Source organism: Primulina huaijiensis, chromosome 5, assembly GCF_012295235.1.
Source record: "Primulina huaijiensis isolate GDHJ02 chromosome 5, ASM1229523v2, whole genome shotgun sequence".
NCBI classification, from domain to species: domain Eukaryota; kingdom Viridiplantae; phylum Streptophyta; class Magnoliopsida; order Lamiales; family Gesneriaceae; genus Primulina; species Primulina huaijiensis.
In genome coordinates, this window is record NC_133310.1 from 20,364,206 (window position 1) to 20,378,361 (window position 14,156).

General features: G+C 32.9%; 2 protein-coding genes across 8 annotated transcripts; both read right to left on the reverse strand.

The window, feature by feature from the left end:
- Nucleotides 1–3,263: 3,263 nt before the first annotated feature.
- On the reverse strand, nucleotides 3,264–6,649 carry LOC140976960 (GATA transcription factor 8-like). Of its 7 annotated transcripts, none has more exons than XM_073441420.1 (3): nucleotides 6,261–6,649; nucleotides 4,901–5,157; nucleotides 3,264–4,228 (listed from the first exon to the last, which is right to left on the reverse strand). In XM_073441420.1, the coding sequence occupies exons 2-3, from the start codon at nucleotides 5,132–5,134 to the stop codon at nucleotides 3,491–3,493; spliced, it is 972 nt and encodes a 323-aa protein (XP_073297521.1). In that variant the 5' UTR covers nucleotides 5,135–5,157; nucleotides 6,261–6,649; the 3' UTR covers nucleotides 3,264–3,490. The 7 variants fall into 7 exon arrangements, with proteins under 7 accessions (XP_073297521.1, XP_073297520.1, XP_073297524.1 ...); XM_073441419.1 differs by lacking the exon at nucleotides 6,261–6,649 and adding an exon at nucleotides 6,085–6,234; XM_073441423.1 differs by lacking the exon at nucleotides 6,261–6,649 and adding an exon at nucleotides 6,097–6,197.
- Nucleotides 6,650–7,134: 485 nt separating this feature from the next.
- On the reverse strand, nucleotides 7,135–13,414 carry LOC140976961 (protein ENHANCED DISEASE RESISTANCE 2-like). The gene is made up of 21 exons (XM_073441426.1): nucleotides 13,205–13,414; nucleotides 12,892–13,114; nucleotides 11,512–11,586; nucleotides 11,363–11,416; nucleotides 11,165–11,277; nucleotides 10,920–11,050; nucleotides 10,801–10,847; nucleotides 10,607–10,707; nucleotides 10,417–10,512; nucleotides 10,282–10,346; nucleotides 9,919–9,990; nucleotides 9,633–9,779; nucleotides 9,246–9,544; nucleotides 9,092–9,155; nucleotides 8,835–9,010; nucleotides 8,592–8,693; nucleotides 8,327–8,377; nucleotides 8,098–8,241; nucleotides 7,845–7,940; nucleotides 7,662–7,763; nucleotides 7,135–7,291 (listed from the first exon to the last, which is right to left on the reverse strand). The coding sequence occupies exons 2-21, from the start codon at nucleotides 13,042–13,044 to the stop codon at nucleotides 7,187–7,189; spliced, it is 2,193 nt and encodes a 730-aa protein (XP_073297527.1). The 5' UTR covers nucleotides 13,045–13,114; nucleotides 13,205–13,414; the 3' UTR covers nucleotides 7,135–7,186.
- Between the last annotated feature and the right edge of the window lie 742 nt (nucleotides 13,415–14,156).

Consider the following 14,156-nt stretch of genomic DNA (forward strand, 5'->3'; position numbering starts at 1 on the left):
TGCTTGGTAGAGCGATCGAACCGTGGTGCTTGAGCTGCTGTGCGGTTTAAAAGATTTGAGTTGCACCATTACCACTAGCTATAGCTTTTGTTAAAGCGGCAAGCGCTCGGTCCTACATACTATCTTGTCCAAAAATTATGGGTTGATGAGGCAGTCACTCAAAATTGAGTGTCAAAGTTGACATTTGAGTTGTATTTTTGGATCCCTGACAATATGTTCGTCAACATATTATTTTTAAGTTAGTTTTATCAGTATCGTGAGGGGTAAATATGTTTATTACAATATATAAATATTATCATCTATTTAAATTAATATTCACTTTCATGTTTGACATATTATGGGTCTTAGTAGAAATAATAAATTCAAACAAACGAATACACAAAAGTTTAGGGCGAAACCAGAATTATATGGTAGCTAAAATTAATATATAAATTTTTAGTTAATTTATCGATGTTAAGATATATAACAAATTTTATATTTTAATATATAAAATTTCAACCTTATAAATGAAATAAATCAAACATATATGAAATATACAATCAAGTAATTTATTATAATTGTATTTTATTCTACAAAAATTCTTTTCAAACTCAATGATTGTGGATTTAACATCTATTAAATCAGCAAACTAAATAGCGTGTCAATTAAACTAATTGAGTAATCACATATTCTTGAATTCCTAATTAATTTTTTATCTCGATAATTTGTTTCATTTAATATTTTAAATTATAAGACATCATTACTATAACTAAAGACACATTTTTTTAAATGTTCATAAGGACTCAATTACTAATTCATATGAAAAAATATGTATCGACATACTATATTGAAAACATTCTAATTAATTCAACGCATTTCCTGGAAATTTTCTAATTAATTAAGAAAAATTCATTTATAATAATCATATTATGAGATAGATTGCTTGGTACAATAATTGTCCACAGTAGGTAGACACTTGAGCTGTTGTATGATTTAAAAATTTGACTTGCATAGTTACCATCAGTTATAGCTTTTGGTAAAGCGACAAACGCTCGATCATATATTATTCGATTGTAAAGTTAGAAGAAACATGTTGCAACTATTTTTAGTTTTGAATTGATCCCTTATATGTTACTTGGTTTTTAAATATAGAAGCATTCTAGAGTTTTCAAATATTATTATATATTGAATTATAATTTATCCCTTTCAAATTAGATAAATATACAATAAAACTCATGTAAATATTATTAACAAAAACATTTAAATGAAATATTGGATTTGTCGAAAATCAAAATAAGAAATAAACAAATTTTTATCATTGAGTGAGAAATAAAATATTTAAATAAAGTTATAATTGTCATAGTGAAATAGTGCACCTATATGTATTTATTACTTTATTTTGCAACTAAAATGTCAAAAAAAATTTCCACATATTATTTTTATATCATATTTAAAATAATTATGAATCTTAATTTTTATTATTTTGAGTTGGCCTTTGTTATGAAAAATTATTGTGAATAAATTGAATTTGAAAATTCTTATATCTATATATATCACATATTAATATATCAACCTAAGTCCAGGTAATAAAAAACTATAAAATGAACTTATTCATCTGCAATATACACAAATTATATAGTAAAGATATATGACAATTAAGACAATGAAGTAGAATATATGTTTACATATAACAAAATATATAGACAAGAAAAACAATAGATAAAAATATTTTTCTAGATATAAATATTTTTTATAACTTTTTACAGTGAGTTGGAGAAGATAAAAGAGAAAAAATATTAACTCTTTTAGGTTACACAAAAAAATAGAAATAGAAGAAGTGTTTGTCATACAATGAATTCAGTTTTCAAATTAAATGTACACTATAAAGTTATATTTATCGTTCAAATTTTATAAATGCAATGAATTTTTCTCAAGATAAGGATACACAAATGTTCCCGTTAAGATATTTAAACAATTAAAAAAATTAAATATATTATTTTTCTGGAGCTAATACCAATATGACATTAGTAATTTGATTGTGCTAATTATACCTATGAGTTAATATGAAATATTAAATCAATCCATGAGTACTTTTTATATGATGATAGATTGTTATAATAATTAGGGGTGAGCATTCGGTCGGTTCTGTTACCGACTGAACCAAATTAATCATAACCGGATCGAACCGAAATATTTAGCAATAACCGAACCGATCAAATTAATTTTCATAACCGATGAAAACTGAACAAAATTAAAATCGGTTAATTTGGTCGGTGACCGAATTAAACGATTAGTTTTTTAAAAAAATTGTCATTTAACTTTAATTATATATGTAATTTTTTTGAACACTACAGTCTACACAAATGTATAAAAACATAAAATCATATACATCACAAATTTTTCTTTAGAATTAAGGCTGATTTTAAAATTAAAATTAAAAAATATATTAAAATTGATAAATAATAAAAATTTATTAAATAATAAAATTTATTATATCGGTTAATTCGGTTAGTCGATTTCAAAATTTTGAAAATCGTAGTGTAACCAAATTAACCGATATAACCGAATTTTTTTAATTTGAAAATCGAATTTCGGAAATAACCGAACCAAATTTTCGAATTGACTCGGTTCGGTCGGTTAATTCGATTTAACCGAAATTTTTCTCACCCCTAATAATAATGTGTAGTTTATATGTTATCAAGTATAAGTGTCTAATAAATTAAAGGTGACTAGGAAAGTAAAAGCATCCGGTAGAAATTGTTGTTAATTTACATGAAAGAGAATAATAATCAAACAACATTGTAAATAAAAAATTGCATATCATTGATTGTCAAAAAAGATTGTAATAATTGAATATTATAAAAAAATATATGTATTATTGAGAGAATATGACAAATAACAAAAGAAAACAATATGATAAAATAGATATGAGAAAAATTTTAGTAGCCCAAATCTTTTTTTAAAATTAAAAATATATGTTTTTTTTTTCAAATTAGTTACATATACTAATTAACACGAATTGTCAAAATTTACAATATTATTATCATTATCTTTTGTTGAGTTAACTAATTTTATTTCAAATTCTAATAAATTCAACATATGTTTTTCACGTGCAACGCACGTGCATTATTTCTAATATATATATATATAAGTTGGAAAGATTACTATTGAGTCTCAAATCCGACATCTAATCTCAAACTTTAGATATTCAACTACAAGTTATGAAAAATGCATCCATCAAAAGAATGAAACGCTACCAAAGAAAAAGAATGACATGGGCAGACATCAGCATTCAAGAAGTGGTATCAACTGCAAAAACAATATCAATTGAAATTCCAAGAAAGATCCCCAACGGAGGAAAACTGCAACTGTAAACTTCATCGCTACTCCTAACATTAGCCTAACACTCTTTCTACCATCTAAAATAACAGTCAAATATCCATTACATCACTGGACAAGTAACTAAAATCCAAGATAATCGATCGGAACGAGCACGAAGAACCGTGGCATTCTATGGCAAACAATCAGTAACAAGATCGAGTTTTGGAGCGAAGAGAGTAGTAGTAGAAGCAGTAGTAGTTTTCGTAGTTGCTGTGTGTTTTGGGACGACGTTTCTTCTCATCTCCATCACTTTCTTGTGGCAATTAGAGTGGAGAGATGGAACGAACTTGGGGCTAGCAGCGGGTCGGTACTCAGGGAAGAGACGACCAGACTTGTGGCGAACACCACAAGCATTGCAAAGCGTTTTCGGGCCCATGGGACCAGCCCTCCATTGAGGAGTCTTGGTTATTTCACAATGCAAGCATTTCCTAACTGGTAGAGGTGGAGGGTCCTGATATGCATCTGTTGGTTTTGCTGGCAAAGTCAACTCGGTTTTCTTTTCTCGGTTCGGTTCCAGTCCAACAGGTTTCAAGACCTTTTTTGCTGGTGGCAACTCTGTGAAGGAGGATGCAGGGGAGATGAGTTGAATGGCGGCCCCTGCATTGGAAGTTGCTGGATGAGGGCGTTTGGTTCGAGCTCGTTGTGTACCATGGTGATTAGTGTTTGGAGGTGTAGTTTTCTCCCCAGGAAAAGAACCGCTGCTACTGCTGCTGCTATCCAGAATTGAAACTGGGCTAGGGGATTGGAAATGGTTATGCAATGGCCCATTGTTGATACACGAGACCTCTTTTCCCATGGTCGACCCTCCACCAGAAAACGACTCCTCCACAAACTTTGAAAGCCATTCAAGTTGCACAATGTCTTCGTCCTGACAAATTAAACGACACAAAGAAGGGATAGAATTAGAGGAGATTAAAGAAAAACATCTTGTGCATGTAATCCATAAACACCTTACAAGCCAAAAGGTGGCGAAAAAGAAAAATAGTGAACCAGTCAATCCATTTTACGTCCATTACTTGAAAAACGGCCAGCCCGGTTGGTCACTCCACTGAGAAGCTATACTCACTTTGTTCAGCCTCTATTCGTCCTAAACCATTGTCTCAAAATTCAAATACAACACGTATAAAAAATCCATCAACCGAAATGTAATCTTGTTGTATCAAGTGGACTAGCTAATCTGAACTATAAATTTGAAAATTTAAACTTGTAACTTATACGCGTGAGTAAAAAATGGTGAGATTTCAGCTTGATGTTACATCCTGACAGACAATTTGCCAAAAAAATCAAAATCACTTGATGAAGAAAGTTAAATTTTCAAACAATCATCTCATAGAATCTATGCTCGACCAGGTGAATGGATCTTTCTATGTACAATACATGGAGTACATTGATTATCGTTGGATCAAGTAAAATCAACATGGTAATAATGCAAGTTCGCTTCATTAACTAAAATTACACATGGTTGGACTAGAGTGTCACCGAATGTCATTTCAAGGTCCATTATAAGTAATGGCAATCATGTAATAAGGTATATGCTCACCGGAACAAAGAGCTCCGCAGAGAGGTCAGGTGGGGGGGTGCCACGGCTACCGGAGAAAAGACGACTGGTCTTCTCCGGCAAAGCGCAGTTCCACATGCTTGGGATGTCCTTGGAATCACAAGAAGTTTCGAAATTCACACCACCTGACTCATTTTCGGTTGGGAATTTAATCAAGTCATCGATTTGTTCAAAGAAGGCTGTGCAGTCAATCTCATCCATGAAATTTGATTCCATCACTCTACTCGGACAAAACTTTTCTGAAAAAGAACAAGAATGTAGATAAGAAGAAGTTGGGATACAGCTTACACAAAGAATATACACACTGTATATATATTCTAAGCCAAGTAAATGCATGGAATGATCACAAGATTTTTGGAATGGGGCTCGATGCTAGAGTGCAGCACTTGATGTAGATTAGTGGGGCCATGAAGGGGACTTTGCTGGTGTGATGACACTACGAGCTAGCTGAATCATGCTTGCCAGCTTATGGGGAGATGGGGTCCCCGGAGCATATTAGCAGAAAGGATAAGTTTTATGCTAAAAGCAATTTTGGATTCTTGTCCATAATAACAAAAAATACAATTGATGAGTATTAAAATAATATGCAATATTTCACAGATTCAGAAACAAGAAAAGCTGGAAAATGGAATGAAATACAGTTCATCCGACGTATATGTTAACACAGGGCTTGAATAGAGCACCGTGCTAAACAAATGGTTATTTTTCAGCAAAAACCAAACAAGAAAGAGAAATTAATGCCAAAATGCAGAATTATTGAGCAAATCTTGAATTATTATTGTTATTATTTGGTGGGATTGTGGCAAAAATCAAAATCATGAGAAATCCTTAAAAACTTGCTGTATTAGAATACTTTCCTGCAAGAGAATGGGATGGAGGTGGTAAGTTTTAACACAGGAACAATGAACGTACCCAGGAAAATTTTAAAGTAATTGTTTCTCAAAATGGTAAAATAGAGCAAAATCAAGTAATAATTAAGCTAAATATGACAATTATCAAGAAAGGTTACTCACAAGAAAGAAATTGCAAAAAAAATGACATTCTGTTGTTTGAATAATGAATAATTCAAAATTTTCTCTCCACTTTCGAAAACAACGTACGATAATAAAGACTCAAACTTTAAAAACGATTCCTCGAGAATAGAGCAAAAAGATTCACGCAGTTGCCAATTTCTCAACCTTCTTCAACTCAGCTAGCAAAAGGGGGGCCAAAGAAAACCCAAACAGTGGAAGAATGGACCCAAAAAATGGACGATTTTGCTCATAAAAAGCCAATCATGTATTCATATCCCAAATTTTAGAAAACAAAAGAGAGAAAGAGAGCGACAAATGCAGGGCCAAACCTGTGCTCAAACCCCACAAAATGCCCAAGAAAATGTGCAGAATCCTTTGTCAACTCAACAATTCCCAAGAAAACCAAAAGGGTCGGTCTGAAACAAGAAACACAGCACTCAAAAATGCAGAAAAGAGAAAAAAAATGAACCAAAACCTCCATGCTACTACTATTCCTCCATTACTACCGTCACTTTCACGGAAGCTCTAGAGTCACATGTAGGGTATGTAAATGAATACAACGTATCAACATGTCATTCTGTTTGCAGATTTATCGTAAAGAGAGAAGGAAGTTTGAAAATTCGGGAAGTAATTAATGAGAAAGGTTGATGATTGGTGGGCCAAGGATTCTTGCTTCATTGCAATTGCAAGGTCTTTGTTTGCTCTCACCCTTTTCACTATAGTCACTAGTAATGTTCCATAAGACAAGGTAGTTACCATATCTGCTGATTACGTACATTACCTCATAAATTTTATTTTAGACAATAATATGTATGTAATAATTTATCAGTGACTGGATAGCGGCTATTATTGATTCCTACCTCATGAAGACCACAAGTGATATGGGAAAGAAGCTCTTGTTTATGATAATCAATGTCGGTAATGATACGTTGATTAAGAACAACGGCTCCATACGAGATACAGATACTTGATTTTATTTTAAACACACTCATAATAGAGTATTATCTTTGTTAAACAATAATTTTTAATTAAAAAATCATTATTTTTTTTTAACACTGTCACTATTTTTGTAGTTACAATGAGAATTAATATGAAATTTTCACGAATCAATTTAACTAGCCTCCACCTTTGCCTCCAATGCCTCAAACTCATGAGTAGACTAAAAAAAAACACATTTTTATATATATGAATCAGTTGGAGGGTCTCTCTTCCTTCATTCACGTTCATGCTTGAAGAATTCTTTTATGTGGTTCGATTAGATGATACGTATAGAGTCAGTCGAAACAGACTTTGCTGCATCTAGATGATTCAGTCGGCACGTTCCAAGGAGGACTTCCGGCAACTCGTCTTGTGTATTACCCTGTAAGTCCAAAACAAACACCATTAAACAATTTAAACCATGAGTCAACCATGCACATAATCTTCACAAAACGGATAAGATGCACCATCATATGTTTGCATTAAACATCATGCAAATCTCTTCATCGTTTTTCTCGGTATGGCTATGTAAATAATATAAACTGTTAAGACATTTAGTGTTCGTTGTTGTACTAAAAATAATAAGTCATAGTGATAATATACTCAAATTTTATAAACCATATATTAGCATAGGCATCACAGTGGCTAGCAAGGCATTGGAGGCCTTTGTTGCTTCCTAACATAAACCTAGTAAGTGCTAAGTAGTAACATATTTCATCATAATTTGTAGTTTGTCTATACTGCTGCTTTACCTGTATCAAAAATGCCATTTCTATCACAAGATTGTTCAAGTAACCAAGAACAAGGCTAACGACTCCTCTTGCCACTGTCGATGAGCCAACATTGATATCCAGCTGAAAATTTAAACATTTCATTTTAAAGATATTGATGTTTCTACTTCAAGATTACCAAAAGGCTCATTTAGTATATGACACCTCCAAGTAGTTTTTTCCTCGATAATAATTCACTTCAAGCGCTTGTCCGAGCAAACATGATTTCTTACCAACACTCTGTTTTACTATCCAAGATCCCTGCAGAATCACTTCAAACATATGAGCCTCGTCCTATTTTGTATCATGCCGAAAAAAATTTACGGGGAAACAGATTCAAAATATGTTACTTTAAAGGATAAAGGTGAAAAATGTATATTATTGAAAAAGAAAAAAAGAAACATCGCTACAAAAGTACCTTTGAAATGTATGGTATAAGCTTGAATCTTGAGTTCCTAAAAGCATCATCTCCATTGACAAAACGCTCCAACAAAGGTGTTTCATTTAGGGGCGTTTTCAACATGTAATATAAGGCCAGATTATACATTGTTGTACCAGGAACCTGATTTAGTAGCAGATGGAACACATATACATTAAACTTGAGATCATCAGGAACATGGAAAGTATCAAAGGAAAGAAGATTTTACCTGTATGTTCATGACAAAAAAGAATTCTGAACCCCGCCTGTCTGCATATTTCTGCATATTTGTTCATTGAAATTTGATGTTAGCCTTTCTCTTTATACATGGTGTAAGAGTTTTTATTAAACGAGGGTTAAAGGCAGTAAGGCACCTTTCTATGACCATTTGCGCTAAAAGTTGATTGTCGTTTTTATAAAGCTTGTGAGTATGAACAATTCAAGAGTTCGAGAAGTCGATATTAAAAGATAAAAAAAACAACTATAACTGAAACCTGAACAATGCCTCCAGGACGACCAGCAAGATCGTCTTCACGCTTGTCGGATCTTAGCCAATCTGCAGCAACCATTTGCATTAATGTGCTCTTCGCCTTAATCTAATAAAATAAAGCAATTTCCAGGAGATATTAAGAATGATAAATTGATAATGTGAAGTGAAACGATATAAATACATCTATTTTCGTGATAAAAGAATAGAGTAATATGATCAAAGTAAATAAAAGATATCAATATGTGACCTTTTGACGGTCTTCGAGATAATTATCACCACGGATGAGGAAGGATGAAGGATCAGCAGCTGCCCAACTACAGGGCATGTTGAAGCTTGAATCTTTTGGAAGTGTGGCTCCATAACAGCATGAAACATTTTCTCCCCAAGACAGTTCTTGCAAGTCAACATACCCCTTTTTCTGGACTGCAAACATTATGTATTTTGAGTCATTTTTTTTTAATTCACATATATTTGTTATGGTAAGATGTATCTAAATGGGCTAACCTGCAAGATCATGCAATTTTTTCACAAAATTAGCAGCAGATGACAATTTTGGCTGATAGATGTCCTGAGCATTTCAGATTGAAAGAGCAAGTCACAAATATATTTCAGCTATGAAAAATTTGGAAACAAGATGAGGAACAAGTGTATAAAATACCACATAACAAAATTCTGGGGTTGTATCAGAAGTCCACCCATTGTCTGCTGCCTCATCTTCAAACGGTTCAGGAACATCAAAAAATTCATCAGCAGCATCATTCAACCCCTTAAGACTCGAAGCTTCAGAAAGACGTTTCAATCCCTCGTCTTCTGTTATCTTCTCCACCATTTTAAGGTTTACTTCAGTTTTGATCTCTTCCTTCTCATTCTGAGGAATCCCAACCTCCACTGCGAGCTCTCCCAATAAAAACTCGTTGGTAGTACTTCCTACCTTAGCTCTGAACATCTCTCTTAAGGCTGCATTGTGAGAAACGAGGCTCGCCATTATGAAAATCCATTTAGAATCAGAAGTATTGTTTAAATGTACATAAATTGTGCACTTCACCTGCGACCCTCCCAAGCATACGAATAGTTATTGATCTTGAAGATGCTTTCCTGAAACGGGACTTCCAAAACCTCCAATCAACAGCGAGCATATGTTTTATGACACAGTGTTTACCTTGTTTTGTGGGAGTTATCACATATCCACCGCCTGCTCAGTTACAAAATACAAAATGCCAAAATAATCAATTAGCATAAACATTTTCTATCCATTTTCGTTCTCAATCTGTCAATTTTAGATAACATGAATTCCATATTTTCCATCAAATCCAGTTCAAGGCATACATTACTTTTAAGGCAAGCTCGAATATATCCGTCTTGCGGTGGACACTTCCTGTGGATCACAGAGTGGTAAAGAATAACTGCAACAAAAGCAATAGAATTATCAAGTTCATGTCTATTAACATAAACTCGACACAATACAAGAACATGGAGACGGAAATGAAAAATAATAGTAACAAACCTTTTAACTTTAGCTATAGCTTTAACTTCTATCAGTTCATATCTATAATAACATAAACTCGACACTATACAAGGACATAGACACGAAAATGAAAAAATGATGGAAAAATAAGAGGAACAACCCTTTTAAATTTAATTATAACTTTAACAGTTATTAACTTCACAGCATCAGTTTCTGGGTTAGAGAGTACCATATGTGCCATCATCTTCCCTTCTCCAATAACGGCGTAGCAGCAAATCTCTTCGTTTCATTGCCCTGAAAATGGAAATGTGATTAACGCTATCATTATATTACAAAATGTATTCTTGTTAGTTACAAGACCGACCATGGTAACCAATGATTATATAGCTGTATGTGTATTATATCTGTATGACCATCAAGATGCTCAATCACACTTCCCCTGTAGAAGCAGAAATCCCATCTGCAAAAGTATTTAATAAGTAAAACTCAAGAACTTCAAATTTCCATCTTTATTGCGGAATTTTCCTAAAAGTAAAAAATTATGGGATCCTTACTCAGATTTTGAAGTACCAAGAGACAAAAGCGTACGGAAAACGGTTTCCGAAGTTCCATCAATCACACCAACGGCCATTATGGCTGGGTGGTCGTCCCAATGCTGTACATAACAATTCAAATACAAATCAAAAGGAGGGAAAAATGTCATGAACTCTAAAGGGGCCACCATAGACGAGTCCCAGGAATCTACTACCTTTCCGTTGGAATCTCTGTCCTTCGCTTCTTTGAAGAGACGCAATCCTAAAGAGGCAATATTAGAAATTTTCTTTTGCAAAATAATACAATTCAAAAACCAAACATTCAAGTAATTACCATCTTGACAGCCAAATATTTTCCACGGTGAAGGACCAATTACATCCGAAGTCATGGCATTTACATGTTCAGAAGATGCTGAAGTCCAGTCGACAGACCTTTTATTCGCCATTCTCTTTGAAACACTTAAGCTGTTAAGAAAAAGGTAAAACAAGATTGTGCAAGTATAATGGCAAGATACATAGGCAAAAGTAGTCCCAAAAGTTCTTTTCAAGTTATAAGTATCTTAATTGGAGAATTCTCACCTGAATGGCTGCCACCTCCTTTTGGAACAATTTGAGTTAGTCACGGGGTCCAAAGCAGCGTCCTGCAAAGAACGAATCCATCTAGCAGCTTCTTCCGAACTGGTTGCCCCTAGCTATTAAAGCATGTCAATTTCATTCGCCATTACTATCATCGTGTCTTGTTTTAAGAGTTATAAAAATCAAGACTAGATAGATCACCTTAAGCTGATCGTTATGATTAGAAGTATTGTAGAGGGTAAAAATAAAAAATACCTGTACATAACAAGATAGATCATATATAAGTATAAAAGGTAATACAAATTTTGCTCTTTGCTTACTAATACTGACTCATCAGAAATTAATTTTACTTTCATATGATGACTCTCTCTTCCGTTGTCTGTAACACGAATGCAGGAGTCTATTATTGCACTTCTCACCGGCTCCTGCCACAAGAATGGTCAATTCATACAAAGCAAAGGACTGGGATTAGCAAAAGAAGATAATATCCATTATTTTTTTCTCATTAGACTTGGGGCGTGGCACCAAAATTTCATGAAGGACAAAAAATGACTACGAAAGGATGTATGGGTGACTAACTGGCAAGGAATGGAACCTAAAATGGGTGGGCGATGACGTTCCCCTGTCAAACAAGAGAAGCACATTGAAAGTATGAGTGATTAGCATGTTCAATTTTTTAAAATGTAAATTTTGCCCCTCCATTTTTTGTTTTACTCTCAAGTATTTTACATTGAAATGATACTCACTCACCTAAATAGAAATCCTCGTTATTTCCCTATATAGCAAGTGGAATATATGAAAATATAATTTTCATGCCTCATATGATTTTCTGTCTACATATGACAAATCTTTGATCTTTACATAATTAAACACAGTCAAAATTAAAATCTTATAGAAATGCTGGCAGATAACAAACTTTGTTCGTTCTCCTAAATATAAAAAGAGACAACTCCAGATAATGGATATCAACTCTCTTTGGATATACTTTCGCTTGAAATTAATATCAAATAAGTGGTCCATTGTGAATATCCAACTTTCTGATAGATAATTTGAGAATATTATTTAATTGATTCCTTTATACTTATTTGGTGATCAAAGGTAGGAAGACTAATGCAGCAACCATTGTACCTATCCCTATAACACAAAACCAATTATTAAAACAAAAAACTTTATATATTGTATAGCACAAATATAGAATTATATATTAAAAAAATTAACTCCAACAGATTTAAAGTCGATTGGGTTGTTTTATGTCAATCATTAGATGAAAAATTAAAATAAGGACAAATCAGAGACAACAAGATTATGGTATCACAACATGCCAATACAGGAAACACAGGAGATAATACAAAACAATGAAATCTTATCTTTCACCTCATAAAAGTACACGATATTCAACTATCATGAATCATGCTCAAGAAAAGCCAAATCATTTCACAGGAATCGACACATACGGGATACATCATCCATACATATATCCACAGAGCGGCCTGGAAAGAAATTCGAAATTCATTTGTAATCTATTGAAATTATAAGTTTCGCCCAAAATAAATGGAATTCATGCTAAATTCTTAGTTATATATACTTGCATCATACATGCATGTCCCATACAGAAACACAGGATACAAAGATAACAAAAATACACACACGTATATATTTATATTCTTTGCATGTTTCCAATGGAATCATGAAATAAAAATAGAAAAATAACGATAAAAATCAAAACGCACCTCTGTATCTGAAGAAGGAATATATTTGAAGCTCTTGAGGCAGTTATCTTGAAGAATGAAGTATCTTTTACGTGAATATTGCAGCCCAAAACGGTTGAAACGAATCAAATAAAGCCATCCCCGCATCATACCTTCTCTTTCCGCCATACCCATTTTCCCGAGACTCCCGAAAAAAAACACAAATTTTTTTTTAAAAAAAATCCCACCTTTTTGTGACGATTCCCTGTTGTTCAAAAACCCATTTCAATAATATCCGAAGGACGTGTTATGCGAGATATTTGCGCATATATATACACGAAAAATGTATATATACGCAAGTCTAAGAACAAAAACAGGATTTTGGGAAGGTGGGAAGAGACTGGTGGGTGATCCTCTGATTCCTCCGAAGGGAACCAGAGAATCAAATGAAGAAACTCGTATATTTTCTGGATTTCAGGCGCTGCGAATATATGTATGGTAAATTTTTTTCCTTGTTTTTTGTTGGTCTGAGTTTCTTGTTCTCTTCCGTTCCGTTTGAATGAAAAAAGATAGGATGATTATGATGATCATGCTTGAAGGAAGTGCACAATTCTCTGCAAATACGATTTTACCCTCCCTTGTTTTATACTAATTTCAGAATTTTTGAAAATAAGAAAAACTGAAACGTGCTCATTAGTAATATTAGTGCATATATATAAATAATAATATTATTGTTAAATAATTTTTAAATAAAAATATAAATATTATATTAAAATTTAAAATGTTATGTTATAAATGATACGATTATTTAAAAGTTAAAAAGTTTATATAAATATAAAAAAAATATTTTATTAAGACAGTTTTGATATCCTGCATACCTACCGTGCACACCTATGTGAGCACCGATGAGATGTCACTCATCCATTGAATGCACAATTTTTCTATATTTCATCACATCCNCATCAATATATCTAAAATGGTTTTTGTATTGTAAAAATAAAATAAATGACGAAAATAAACAAGGGCAACTTTACAATAAATCCACATCTTCATACTCAACTTTTTCTTTATTCTCTATTCCCTCAAATCTTTGTTTTAACTCCCCAATTTTTTAAAATTTTCCAAATTACTTTTACTCTTCATAATTATGGGATGTGACATTGTTTTACTTATGGAGTCTGTTCTTAAAAGCGTATAGCCTCAAGACATACAGCTACGCAAGGTTTCCAGCATATATACCGTATTCAAATGATCGATTTTTTTTTTATATATAAATGGCACATCATGCTTCCGTATAATAAATTGAA